We start from the raw sequence: 15,890 nt of genomic DNA on the forward strand, positions 1-15,890 counted from the left end.
TCTACTGTTTACACTGGCAAATATTTCAAAACAGTTACACAATTTAAGCATGTCCGGATAATATTCATTTTAATGGCAGAAAAATACGATGTCCACACTATGATTCATAGTTCAATTGTTGAACAATTCGACAAAATATAATCGTGACAGGGCGTATACTCACTTCACCCATCCGTACCTGGCAGTGACAGTAAGTATTGTTATGCAAACAAGAAGACCCGGAAATTGACAATGAGTCACCAATACCACACCATCGTAAAATTATACAGTGGCGGCTCTCCGACACGAAGTTATCCCAGTTACGTCGTACTCAACAGGGTTGTCTTTTCAGAGATTGGAGGTGAAAGATTACCTTCGCGGAAATAAATATCCCTTTAGTACGAGTCACAAGGTTAACATTGCCAAGAGGAAAATTCCGCTTGTGTCTTTCCAACAAAAGAATAAGTTATAGATCAATCATGGTACCAATGCAACAACAATTTTAAATGTATCGTTCCGTTTAGTTACACATTGCGTACGTTTTCGTATTAGCCCCTTCCGTATAATATCAGAGGATGTTATTACGTAATAACGATTAATAACTGCTACACGTGCTTAACATCCACATGTTTTATATAAAAATCTTAATATTTCGTATTTTCCAATGCCAAGGCCCTGTCCACTGGATTACGATTATTATCGATTAGCGGGTAACTCGGCAAATTATTTTATGTTTCCATGGGTTACGGGGTGTGCACATGCAATACCAATGGCGATAATATAAATGACATGTACACGGACCACGTATACTAGTATTATATATATTTTAGTAAAACATTTGTTCGGTTTTGTTGGAACTAAACATCAAGTTAGTGCATATATATATCACCACATATTAACGATCATAGAAATGGAATCACGGCATAGTGTCAAAAATAACATGACACGTGATAAAAAAGCATTGCCTCCGTTGCTAGGCAACATGGTGACTTTGATGATAACGTCAACAGGTAGATGATTTCATCGGGTGTACCATCATTTATCCTTAGGTATACAGGCTGTGCACATGAACAAGGAACATTTCGCAGAGAAAATCTAAAGATATTTTTACATGGAGAGAAGCATAATCTGTACACATGGTCCTGGGCAAAAATGAGATTAGCGGTGCATTCTGTGTGGCCGCGCACCTTGAATAATTGGCTCGGTATTTCACAATCAATTCACACATTCGCCAGGAGTGGTTTCGGTCTCCAGGGATGGGGTATTGCTATTTCACGTAAAGTTTGAAATTCTTTTCATATTCTGACAGTCAGTCATCACAGTTCTATGTCTAGTAAAAAAAAAAACGCGAAAGCATCGTAAAGAGCGAGAGAGAAGGAAATGAAAAAGGACATTACATACCGGATATAGTAATCTTTTCAAATACACTACAAAAATAAATATAAAAAATAGCAAATGGTAATTTAAATGTTTGGCATCGAGCGAATTGTTATGCAACGGCGTTAACCGAATCATTAACACCAAATTCCCGTGCTGGGCTCTGCCTGATTTCATTATAATGCGATCGGGGACATTTTACAGTTACGGTTCAGTTGTAAAATTGTACATATCACAGCGAGGTATAAGAAACACCTAAATATCGTTTCAACATACACCGTGGAGTATTTTGGCACCGGGATTATGCTAAACACACCATTCCGTGTTATCAGGCCCCAGAGCAGCCTACTGTATGTACATGTGCATTGCAATACGGGGGAACAGGAGATTGTGGGCGACGCTTCGGTGAACGGATTTGCATGACAATTGGTGTCAGAATTCCTAATAATGCAAACGTACGAGCTTCATCAATATTTAAAAATAGGGTGATGGCCGCACAAAAAACACGCTCCCACAATTCACCTTTGCAGCGAAAGTGAGTCGACGGCTTCTGTTATTACTGTCATTGATACTTTGTGTTGAGAGTATTTGGCGTGTGGTTTATGGCCGTGCTCCTATGCAGGTGATACACAGGGAAACATGGCGGCTTCATATCGGGATGTGTTTATTTTATTTTTTACGATATGTGTGGATGTTACTCGGACTTACCGAACGGGCGCTCCACAATCAGCGTGCTTTGATATGACTCCCAATCACGGGTACTCCGCACAACTGACAGACAGTCCTTATATTATTACATCGAGCGTACAGGAATACACCCCTGGTCAGCGAGTTACAGGTAAGTGTATGCTATAACAACGTAACTCTCGTCCCAGTTAGACGAAAATCGTGCCCTGTCTTAACAGGAGCGTGTATGATTTGTATTATCCTCTGTCTCATTTTGCAACATGGCAGGTGCGCGTCTCCGTTTAACCAGGATCACCACGCCCTGTCGTATGAAAACTCAAGATTCTTCGGATACCATATGATCGACCAACTTCGAGCGCCACACTCAAAATACCAATACAAAAAACCTTCTATTTTCTAGAACATTTGACTGTCTGGGACAAGCAGGCCAACCGTGAAAATCACCAAGCAATAACTACCCGTGTTTATATATTTTGTATGAAAATGTGATGTCAATATAACTTAAGATGTTGTTTTGGCGCAACTAATTTCGACGTTTATACTCGATTTACTCAAAATTTCACCTGTTTTAAAAGCTGCAAGGTCGAAGATCGAAATCTAAATCAGAAATTTGAAACGATTTTACTCTGTTAGTGTTACTTTATACAAGTGAATTTCTCTCATGCGTAGCACACGTTTTGTTAGAGTGAATAGCTGACGTTTTAAATCTGTTGACTCGACCTCAGTGCTATGTTGACGATCTCATGCGTTCACAGAAGAGAAAAGAAAGAAATTGGACAATAAAATGTTTCACGGTAGTGGAATTTTACGTGTCACCACCCAAAAGTGAGTAAGTCCACAAGAGCAAGTTCGACACTCTGTAAATTAACATTGGCAATTGGTCGCCCTGGGCGTTTTAGGGGCGAGATATAATGCAGAATCAAAGATTACTTACATCGTGGTTTGTGGTGCCTCGTAGTCAACCTGACGCTCCTGTAGGTAGTAATTTAACAGTGTAACAGAATATCCGTTTTAGCATAGGAACGGCAATCTGACCTAGCGCCATTTACAAATGTAATTTTATTACCCCATTGTTGTGTAGGAGTATAAATACTGTCAAGCGAGCTCCCTTACCAAAACCATCTGTGACAGGATCGAAATAATCTCTATTATGACCAATGTTGTCGAATTTTGTTGTCGAGGGTGAATGGACATTCCTGCATATCAATTGTAATGCAATGTGCGTCAACTCTGTACCACTCGTGTCACTTAATGGTAATACATGTATATTAAACTAGTGTGCGTGTTAGTATTAGTATTGCTACGTTCACACGTCAGCATTCTATCGGAGCCGAACTGCCCCCTGATTATCTCGAATGCGTTTACACGGGTCGGGGCCGAACGAGAGCCGAAATCCACCCGAGTTCTATCCAATTCGTTCAGAGCCGAACGAAACAGCGTCCTCGATTACGTAGTATGAATACAACTACGTTCACACGACATCATTTTATCGGAGCCCTACGGCTCGTTGCAATTGTGTGCCTCGCTCGGTTGTATCTCTGAGGTTGTATCGCATATTCTGTACACTTCGCGCTTCTTCGAATTCGGAAATTGCGTATTTCTTCATGGGATACATGGGATAGCTAGTGTCATATATACATAATTTCTCTCAGCGTATCAGCGTAATCTGGTTAGCGGTAAAAACTGGGTGTGTTATTTTTGAGGTGGGGTGTTCGAAACAGCCGATGATGAATGCGTCGTATTTAAAATGACCCGAGTTATCTCTTTCGAAACGAAGACCACTATACCGTGATTTCAACGCATCTCGGTGTAGAATATTATCTATTCGGTCGATTACTAATATTTATTTATTTATTTACTTATTGACTCTTACACAATCCCCGGAGGGAAAGAAAATGGTCACAAAGTACAAGGAGAAATGTATATATAAAAAAACAAAACAAAAACACAATATACTAAATAACAAATAACAAATACAATCACTAAATTACTAAATAATACAAAATCTCTAAAATACAATCTAATATAAAATTACAAAATTGACAGTAGGCATTAAGATGTCAAGTAAGACCCTGCTTCCTGACTTCAAAGCTTTTACTTATGAACTGTGCTACTGGTATAATAATGTTTTCAATAATAAGTTCACTGACACGGGGAATGCATGCACAGAATATTGACAACAATAACATCCAGTAACGCTTAATATACTAGTAATCCAAACAACTGGGTGTTCATCCAAGAACGTGCCGTGTTCCGCTATGATGACCAAAATGTTTCCTTGTTTATTATAAACTCAGACAACTAATGTTAAAGCGGGGAAGTCATCACCTGCGCATGCGTCCGATGGCCATAGCGTGTCATTTTTTACAAACAAGCATCTGCTCATGAGCCTTTGCGTTTTTAGCGAGAATTGTTATCGTCGCTTGGTACTCAATTCCCGCGCGTACGCAGGTGACGAACCTTCCGCTTTAACTGTTAAATGTAGTTGTCTCAGATCAGATACGCGATGTTACGTTCAGTAATTTTATATATCAGATATATGGCGTTGCGTAGACTAATTTTAGTATATAAGTATCAGATACGTGATCGCATAGTGATTCATATGAACTATGATTTCAACTAATTTCACGAGGACAAAATTCCCCGGACCACAGTCACTCTACTAGGACCCTAGTAGAGTGACTGTGCCCGGACGAATGCGTCATGCAAGTGGCAATATATCATCACAGTCCCTCAACACCGGTGTTGAGGGACTGTGATATCATATACACTTTTAGACAGGGGTCAGCGAACTTCTGATTTTACTTTGACACAAAGCAATGAAGTCGTTTCAATGCTAACTATCGAATCGAAACAAGTCTCCCAAACATGACCAATAATGATGTAATTCGCTTAAAATATGTGATATATATATGTAGCACACTCAGTGTGATCATTCCTTTCCAACAAATCGTGACATCCGAACAATAGACGTAGGTGACTTATTGTACGAGCTGCGACGTCTCTTATTGTTTCATGACAACATGTATTCAACGTCATAACATTGCCAAACCCCTCCCACTCAACCAACCAACCAACCAACCAATCTCCCTTTCAATAGCTATTTGTCTTGAAGCATATGTGTTAATTATTCAGTGAGATCACGGTTAGCTGTAATATGTCACATGGAAGGTACTATCAGGGGGGAATTCTTTTACTCTCGAGTTCTCCACACGTGTCAGGGGGGAATCTCGTCTCGTCTATATATCTCGTCCCCTTGAGGTATGGGATCGGGAAAGTCAGTTAAGCTTTACAGTCAAATAAGACACACACAACGAAATACGTTTCAACTTTCGTCTTAGTCGGTCAGTCGAGTACTCTATAAGACACAGCGCCCTGGGGAAAAATCCCCAAGACTATCGCAAGGCTGACCCAAGACTCTTTTAGACTGCGTCAAGGCTCGCGCCAAGTCTCTCCAGGACTGGACTCTCTACTGCGTCTATCGTAGAGTACTTGACAAGACCAACTCAAAACTCTCTTTATTCATTTTCAAAACTCTAACCCAGGCCCGTAGTTGGGGGGGGGGGGGGGTTCGGTCGAACCCCCTAAATTTTGGAAGTGAATAGATTTATGATCGTAGATTAGAACATAATAAAACAAACATTATTAATTAAAATGATTATCATTGTTTAAATCACTTGACTCTGTGAGGTAACTACCAGAGTAATGTAATTAGTAATGCATGGTAATGAGCATTTAGGTGGCAACGAGCTTTAAATGTCAATCGTGAAGTTATGCCGTCTCAGCTCAACAGCAGCCAATCAAAACAGGTTGTTATAAATAGGCAAGCTTTTATTCGGTTTTTCCGCGATGGTGTAATGAAGATCGCGTTCAAGCACCTGATGTTAAATATTAAAACGACATTGCAACAAAAATGTAATGGTAGTCATTTTCTGAAGGATGTGGTGGTCCTGAATAGGGCAGTTTGTCTTGTGCTAGTGTTCGCCCAGTTAGTAAAGTGTGGGGATCGAACGGGATTGACACAACAACACGACACTGTACTTTCCTAGTTTGGTTCATTAGTTTTGTATTCTTCAAGTTAATGATGGCATATCTACTGTTTTGTTCCAAGTGTATCAGCCAAATGTAGTTAACTTATTGTATTAGTATGTGTAGTATCTGTTATTGGACAATAGTGTACAGCTACGGGTTGAACATATCATTAAAAAATGCCGAAGATTTATCATCACGAGTTGTATAGGTCGAAGAGCTTCTTGCAGCCAACAATTTACCCCACAGTGTTGCTTTAGCACTGAAAATATGCGATGAATCATAAATTGCAAACATATTTTTTTTACACGTTTTTTTTTTGATGTCTCAGAAAATTTACTATATTTTTAGTGGGTTCATAAAAAGAGTTGTAGTCATTGAAGTCTATTGAGACCGCTGCTAAACTGCCACTGTATGCATATTATTGTACCGCCCTCTAAACACAGATTTACAGTGAACCAAATATATTTACATACTGTAAGAAACTTGGTAGTATGCTTGGTTTGATGCAATCATTGTGCCAACTATTTGTTATGGTAGCGATATGGGGGGTACGTAAATTCGGAAATCGAGAGGGTACAGATAACATTTTGCAGATATCTACCCGGTACTTAGCATTAATAGTTGTACAAACAATGTAGCGATGTTAGACGAATGTGGGAGGCTGTCATTGTGCTGTGGTTATTTCAAGCGTTGTATCTCATATTGGTTAAAATTGTTGAAACCCCAAAATATGTTATATCATGCTTAAACGATTAGACAAGACCGGCAGACTTGCTTGGGAAACCCACATAAAAATCCCCTGTTCAAATATGGTTTCGGCATTGTCTAGTTTGAAAAACAAGTTGGAGATACTGCAAGTTTCCTAGGGATATTTACTCAAAGAATAAAAAAATAGTGGCATGCCTCAATTTCACAATCATCCAGGCTGTGTACTTTTGGAAAAATCAAAGTAGTATTATAGCCTGGGAGATTTATTGGCAAGCAATTATAGACTCAAATATATACTGACGAGTTTTCGCTGTTTTGGCCATAAACATAATGTAGAATTAGGCAGACACACAAACATACAGTTGGGCTTACTTCGTCGCTACACAAACTGCCACACCATATATCAAATAGCTCTATATCTTTTAAAAGTTTTCAAGCGACGAGATGAATATGAATTCAGCTTAACTTAGTACCATATGTTTACATGGATGTTGTATTGTGTTTAAAACGTGATATGCACTTTTCTACCCATTACATTTTGTACGATAGGCTGATGTCCTGTACAGAAATAAAATTACATAATACAAAATTGACTAATACTAAAATGAATAATTGTAGACAGATTTCGACATGAAATCGTGTCACTTTTATGTGCGCCAACATCTGCGAAGAGCGAAAAAACTCGTAAGTAGCCTTCTGCCTTAAAATACTTAGACAATAATGCTAAGATAAGTACAGTCTTGTCTTTTTTGTGTACAACATTTTGCCTTAGTGGATCAATGGTGTGAATGTGTTTGTCTGTAGGTGGGAAATGGCTCAGGACCCCTTCTCTGAAATGGTAAAATAGTTCAAAGATGTTATGTGAAATATCTTACCAACGTAACACAAAGTAAACCAATTGAATTTAAAACCGATAATATAAAAATGTATGTAACAGAGCTCAAAAACACTTTTTGAATATTATAAAATTCACACATTTCACATCAAATATATAATTGTTGTTTTCGAACCCCCTATTCAAAAGTGCTGGCTACGGGCCTGTGACCAATTACAAAACAGAAAAAAGACTCTAGGGCGTAACCTTCAATCATACAGCCAATCACACTAAGTACTGAATACGTCATATCTTTTGATTAATCGTTCACTACATTAATAACTACGGATACCAACTGTCAGAAATCGTAGTCAGAATAGCGACGGTTATCTCGTAATTAGTTCCAAATCACTGAGCCAAGTTTCGTCCAAAACTTCAAATAGGCCTAAACGATGACAGACATAACACAGTAATTTGCTAATAATCAGCTAATTAAGTCGATTAACAGATACGTGAAAACAAATTCATGACATACTAGTACCTTCCGTGGTCGTCACAAAAACCATTTACGAGAACACTGACAACGTACAATTTAGCTTTCTTTACTCGTTGGCAATGTGTTTTAAGAATGACGTACGTATAGCTAACAAGAAGTTCAACTGGCTCTTGAATTGGATTTTTCTGAACCAGTTTTCGTTTCGGAACATTAGCTACAGCCCTGCAATAACATTTAAAAGTGCCAGTCATCATTGTTATCTAACTTTCCCAGCCACATTGTTGAGATTCTTGCGTTAAATGACACCTGCGAATCCAGGGGTTTAATGGTCGACATCAGTGGCACGTAACTGAGCGGGTCAGAGAACATCAAATCAGTCTGTTGTCGTATTGAAACGATCTTGGGCGAGGGGGGGGGGGTCATGTCATATGCCCGTCTTCGTCATCATTGTATGTTGTCTCAGCTGACAGAACAAAAACGACAATTCTTCAGCATTATGACATTTATTGATGGTGGAACAAATAACAAGACTCGACGTACACAGACCACAAAAAGACTGTAAACATGTAACTGAAATATGTGCCAAAATATATACATATCCAGCACCTTGTTTATATTAAACGTGAACTTCACTTCAGGGTTAAAGCGGAAGGGTCGTCACCTGCGCACGCGCGGAAATTGAGTCCCAAGCGACGATAACAACACACGCTAACAACGCAAAGGCTCATGGGTAGACGCGTGTTTGTAAACAATGACACGCTATGACCATCTGTCGCATGCGCAGCATTAATAAATTCAAAACAGTATACGACTTACGAGACAAGTCAATCGCCTGTCGCCATAGTGCCACCATTATACGCGAAGCTAGCGTATTTAACTAACTGCACAAGAGTGCACTTGTTTTCCTCGTTGCTCGCGAGCTAAAAAACCCTTTCCTTAATGTAATTGAATGTAAAATCAGTAAAATGCCAGGAGATTAGTGTCGATACGTCTTCTTACCTGACAGGTGTCAGTGACACCGCCACTACTCAAGTTAACAAGTTAATCTGTGACACGTACAACACTAACACTTGGCACGATGCAGACACATTGATTGATTTTTTCACATTTATATTTACTTTTAGGTAGACGGTGTCGCAATGAAAACGTCATGGCGAGATGGCAACAGCTAAATGCTATCATTGTATTAATAACCGAAATCTAACTGGAATAATAATTCATGCTTAATATTCAATACTACCGTGTATTCCAATCTACAGTATTTCACAGCCATGAATAGCTATGAATACCAAATCCTTATTACACAGTGATGCCAGTACAATCTATAAAATGCACTATTCCCTCTTTGTATTTACGTTTCATTAACCCGCGAGTTTAAGAAAGCCTTGGACATACGATATCACTTCCTCGTTTTACAATAATGCGACCCGCACTTACCAATGCATTTATATAATTCTGAATAAAACGGATGTGTCAAATGAAAACACAACGGTGTGGATTTACAGCAACACCAATATTTTGTTAATAATGTTCTGTGATTCAAACTCGCATAAGTGTACCCCAGGAAGTGTACAGGTCATTCAAGCACGGTAGTCGTCGCGCTGCGCAAGTGTGAGAAATATGGGTCTCATATAAAAAAGATGGCGAGTTTGACTGTTGCGCAGATCAACGAGTACGAACTGAGACGTTTCCAAGCTTTAATTAAGTAATTTTCATGTTATTGGAAGGTATCGAAGGAGTCACCGGTAGTAATCAGTGCAAATTGCGCTCACCTCATTCTTGTGATTTCCATTTGAAGAGCGCATTGGGTTGTGGAAAAATCAATGTTTATCAACACAAATGTGGCACATGCGCAGCGCGACGACTACCGTGCTTTCACATATCCCCACGTGTACAAATTTTGATATCACTGGCCTGGTGGAATATTCACGTGCATCATCTCATTACTGATATTGTGGGATTTGTTTTATGTTATTTGTTTCTCTGAGTAATTTAATTTACCGATATATTTGGTTCAGGCATTTCTAAAAGAGATCAATATTTATTCGAGGAACAAATGTTGACGGGCGTCGTCCCTCCAAAATCAAGCTGAACTGCTTTGTATCAGCAAATTCTGCCCCCCAAATGCAAGAAATAGCGTTTCAGGGGGTCTAGATTTCAATTTTTGTATTAGAGAGCATACCCCCGGAACCCCATAGTAAGGTCGCGCCTTCGGTGCAAGGTTGGTTAGCAGATCTCGCCCCACATGCAAAATTACGTGCCGCCTCCTCTGAGTGAGTACTGTGAAAACATAAAAGGGAAATAAAACAGTGATTTTGCATAATACGATTTGTCTTTTAAATAGATAATGGAATATTTAGAATGCGTATATTTAATTGTTCATGGATGCAAAAACTACAATCTCAGAAAAAAGTGAGACATCTGCGTTGCTGTATTTTTTAAGGTGTTGACGACCAGTAAAATGTAGAAAGCATTTAAAGATGTAATGTATTAATTATTTAAAATCTATGCAAATTTAGTCACCTCAACAATGTGGATATGTTCCATTTATGACCATTTTACTTTGTGGTAGGTGGATACATTTATTTGAGCATCATTTTCAAAAAAGACGTCACATATATTTTATTTCTTACGAACAGAATTTAAACACTGTGTATAACGCATGTTATAAAAGCTACAATAAAATAACACAACTAATTTATTAAATTGCGTTGTCGCCTGCGCATATTGTCTGGTTTCACTGACTGGCGCCATTTTGAAGTTTAAATCGAATATTGTAGGCACACTTACTTCGACAACTAAATTAATAATTTAATACACCTCAAAATCTAATATTTTGTGCAATTTAATTTCCATATTTCAGAGGGTCTTGTAACTATGACATTTGACTACAATCCCATGCAGGTTATCCGAACTAATCACTCTTTGCGTGAAGGGGAAAATAAATATTTGCACAACGTGGGACAAAAGTGTTCTGTGTGCCCTAATGTCTGACTGGCATTCAACTCATTACAGAATAACGGAAATGCATACGCCAAATAATGAAGGACATTGCTTCTAATTCCACATCGGAAGTAGTTGCCATAGAAACAAAATTCGGAAACAAAAATTAATGGTCCGATATCTTCTTGGCAGGTGTTTTTAAAAGTAGACGTATTGTGGCTGCGAGGATTTCGAATTCGTAAACTGTCTTTACCATATTCGGTAAACTAAATAGACATAGTGTACATTTTAATGGATGTTTCAATTGAAAAAATATTTTGAGAAAAAATATCAAAAACCTTTTTTTTAAAAAAAAAAAGGAATAGTCCGCCTGCCATTTTCCACCTACTGTACATGCCACACGAACAGCAACACGATTGATTGATTGTCACTATTAATTCGAACCAATGCGACTGTTTTGCCACTGCAATGGCCACGATTACACTCTTTTGTTTGACGCCACACCATATCCCATGTCATTGAACTATACGATGTCGACCAGCTCAATTCTATGTTAGGGAACTATTATGGTACCCTTGTGAATAATTTATCTACGTAACACTCGAGTAAACCAAACTCATTAGAAGGTAAATATTATGGGTCAAACGCAGCACCGAACACTGGTTTGAACCCGTATTTGACCTTTAAGGTGTTAATTTGCAAAGTTGCGCATGATTAAGGAAAATCACTGGGGGAGATTTGTCGACATTTAATGGTAAATGATAAACAGCAAAATGCACTATATTATTCAATAAATGTTAGCCTGACTAAATCGCATGCATTTGATTATTCAATTTGTCAAATGTATAAATGGTGCGCGTAGAGAACGCGTCAAAAATGCTTCTACGTCCTGGAAACTGGTGACAATAACATTTGTAATTTATTTTTGCAGTTAGTGTTCATGGAGATGAATTTGGCGGGATTCTTCTACAGGCCCGAAGTGCTGTTTCCACCTCTTCCACTGCAGTGGGGACGTGGGAAAATCCACCGACGAATACAAAAGTAACAACGTGTTCAAATACAAATGATGCGATCACTCATTCGGACGGGGCTAGTCTAAAACCCAACCCCACTCATTTTACCTGGCTAGCACCAACGGCAGGGACTGGAGCAGTATATTTCGTGTAAGTCGATTGTTTTTGCTTAGATATTCGAATTGTCATGCACATCTTATGTCTGACAGACTACATTTTTACGTAGGACTGTCATATAAATGTGTTGAGAAAATGTAACCGGAAGACGTGTGTGGCGCATGCGCACAGTTGTTATTTCTAATTGCCCAATGTCGTCTGCATCAGAATCCACACAGATAATTTGAATATTGAATAGCGTTAAGGTGTCTGTAAAACCACGTGACCTTACAGAGAACGCATGTTGAGAATAAATAGCAGCCCTTCTTTGTAAAGTATTTGCAAAAAATGCGCACATATGCCGATTATTTGAAAACGATTACAATATATATATATACCACTCAGCCGCCTATACGCTTTACGACGTCACTACTCAAAACAACATTACAACATTCTGGTCAGCTGTTTTGAAGTATTCAGCGAGGAATTATGGTTAGTAAGACCATGGCCTGCTCTTATTACTACAAAAAATCACCAGCTGTGTCGCCATTGCGGATTGGTTACTCGCTCTCTAACACTTGGCCGGTGTAAAAACAGTGTTATCGTCTAGTTTCTGTATAATACAAAGTAAATTGTTCGATTGAGGCGACCCCCGTAAATCTTCCTACTGGCCATGCTTTCCTCAATACGGCCACCAAAACCGCAATGACCCTAAATACGGAACATTTCTCATATGCAAGAGCCGACATGCAGCTCTTTAAGAACGGTTTACATATACATGTAAATGTAAATGCCACACAATGTGCTATTTTGGCTGGCCTTGACGTATATTAACACAAATACTCAGTATGTAAAAATGGTAAAAATTAAATTAAATTTCATATTATGACCCAGTACAGTAAGTCACACTTTGCTCATCGGCAGCTGCTTCTCTTCACTCTTGTACATCTATCATTTCTATTACATGTGATACGAACACGTGGTGTAGATGACCAATTACATCGAAGTGTCAACTCAATCACTCATTTCAGATAATAAATAATCAAGACAACCTTTTATTTTCTTGAAGCAGAACAATTAATTAATTACATTACATACACCTGTCAGATTTTTATATAATAACATATAACGTGAACACATCGAATCTATTCTATACTATGGAATGCGAATTAGTGGAATTACACCAACTACCCTGTATATGAGTGAGTGAATACCGCTTTGACAGTTACAGCATACTGCACTCACTAAAGCAAGACGTGCCATTGCCTAGGCAATGGGTGACCTTAATTGCTATAAGGTTTATTCGCATGTCGTAGACTTTATTATAAACATACCTGAGTACGCAAATGGGTAATGGTGACATAAATAGTAAAAACGTAGATTTACATTAGTAAAATTTAAATTAAACTCCCAGGAATAGTGGTATGCTAGTCACGCTCAGCATTCCTTTAAATTATCTGCCAAAGAACAAGCAAGTGACAATCATGATGTGTTACCCTTAGAGATGGAAAGCGGCAGAATCTACGTCTGAAAAAAAAGCTATATGTAAGACCAGATTTGTGTCGCCTTACGTTGATGCATCAGGACAGGACATGCAATTGTTACATCACTTATGCTACCATGAATGTAGATATAAACGTAGTTATGTCTTTTGAAGCAGCAGCAGCTGCAGGAGAATACTGTAAAACATGTCCTTTTAGCTAGCATGTTATTTTAGCTCATTTAGCTAATCTGTAATTTCGCTGTAAAGTATATTCTCACAATGAGATTGTCAACACTTTTGCTAAATTAAGATTCAGTTAATTCATGCATGGAGTTAAATTCGCTAAAATGGCGTGTAGATATTTAAACATGTTTAGTACTTTACTACGAGTAACTTGATTGCGTTTTGTCCTACAGTCTGTATTTTATTTGATTTGCTTAATTAGGTTTTTAAAATGAACATTTAATCTCATGGCATTAGCAAGTCAACATTGAAGAAAATTATAAATTTGTAGTATGCTTTTAAGACTAATTTCATTTAATGATATGACATACTTAATCAAATTGATATATATATATATATTACGGATATAGCATAATGTAATTTTCTTTATAATTTCTTTATAATTTCTGAGACATTATGATTCAGGAGGTATAGATCTGGAAAATATTTCTAGAATATTGACCTCTGGTATTTAATAGGAGTATGGCAATAAATATCATTTATCCGATATTACTGAATGTTATTAAATAAATAATTTCTTTCGTTGATTATTTTAGAGCGACGATAGTACGGAACTACAGCACATATTGGACGGGTGTGACGTCAGGAATTGTTTCCGAGATTGGTGAGTTGTCTATTCACGGGACTTAGCATTTAAATGTTAGGATGAACCACAATAAGTTATTTCTCATCTCTCATCGATGTTTTGACTTTAGTCTCCTATACTTAAATGATTAAAATGCAACATAAATTATATAAATATGCAATACGAACAATTTAAGTACTGTTGAATCTGTTACAAATACCTTCCCAGTAAGGCGAGGTGTATCTGAGGTATTTTTCATTTGAGTATATTATTTTAATGGTTTTTGTTTTTCCTAATTATTCAGCTGCCGTTACTGCGTGCGAATCCTCCCCTTGCCAGAATGGCGCTACATGTTTCGTTAATGATGTTAGCAACTCGTACATTTGCGTATGCCCTCAAGGATTTAATGGTCTTAACTGCGAACAATCAGTCGGTGGGTCATTATTTCATGGGTAATAAGGTTTACATGGGTGAAATTATCTAAAGTAACTCGTCTTGATAAACTTGCATCTTACCAATAAATAAATAAATAAATAGATAAATAGCTCCGGTTATGTATGTAATGAATGTATGTGCATGTGCGAGCGCTTAATACAAAACTGAAATCAGTCTTGCTCGAGGCTTGGAATGCGAGACGATGGATGCTAGCTATGCTGGCGTATTTGATCAGGTAGGTGGTTTGCAGTGTTGTGGAACTAATTCTATTAATCATTATATTTCCCAAGGCTGTCGCAGTAAATTTAAAGTAATACAGGTTAATTCAACCAGTTTAATTCTATCAGTTTCGGAGCCGCTTACATTTTCGTTCCTACTTCCTTTTTGACTGTTTTTGCACGAAATACACGAATGTTGCATTCTACAAGCTTTGCATGTATGTTATTTAAGATTATGTTTCTTGCTATATAGATTATGCATGTCTTCCTAATCCTTGTTTAAATGACGGAATTTGTCTGCCAAATGAAAACGATTCTAGCGATTACATATGTTCCTGTGCCGATGGCTTTAATGGTAGAAACTGTGAAACGCAAGGTAATATAATGTTGCTTAGTAACAACAGCTCAACGATAACCACACTAATACAAATTCCAACACGGTCAGCACAGATGTATTCTCGTCTCGTTTCCCTATTTTTGAAAAAAAAATGTTATCACAGTGAACCATAAATATTTTATAATCTGCTGTATATATATTTCGTGTTAGTAGTGTGCGGTGTAATTATTAACATTTTATTATTTCAATTTGCCAGCAAGCATATCAAATCAAACCTAATTTACTATAAAAAGATTCTTGCTTGTAAAATTCTTGTCAAAATGGTGGAACATCTTATTTTATTATCTTATCTTATTATTCGCTGATACACCACTGTATGTATGAAAGAGTAATACTGTAGAGCAAACTGTCGTAACTAAATATGGTAATTATATCTCGCATGATAATGCATATTTTAGGAAAAC

At 37.8% G+C, this 15,890-nt stretch overlaps 1 protein-coding gene across 1 annotated transcript; it reads left to right on the forward strand.

The window, feature by feature from the left end:
- Nucleotides 1–1,938: 1,938 nt before the first annotated feature.
- LOC146739303 (putative defense protein Hdd11-like) lies at nucleotides 1,939–15,599 on the forward strand. The gene is made up of 5 exons (XM_085502688.1): nucleotides 1,939–2,194; nucleotides 11,968–12,199; nucleotides 14,408–14,475; nucleotides 14,741–14,869; nucleotides 15,343–15,599. Exons 1-5 carry the CDS (start codon nucleotides 1,996–1,998, stop codon nucleotides 15,597–15,599), a joined length of 885 nt encoding a protein of 294 aa, XP_085358814.1. The 5' UTR covers nucleotides 1,939–1,995.
- Nucleotides 15,600–15,890: the final 291 nt, after the last annotated feature.

The sequence above is a fragment of the Saccoglossus kowalevskii genome, chromosome 8, assembly GCF_978046115.1.
Source record: "Saccoglossus kowalevskii chromosome 8, keSacKowa6.1, whole genome shotgun sequence".
Taxonomy (NCBI): domain Eukaryota; kingdom Metazoa; phylum Hemichordata; class Enteropneusta; family Harrimaniidae; genus Saccoglossus; species Saccoglossus kowalevskii.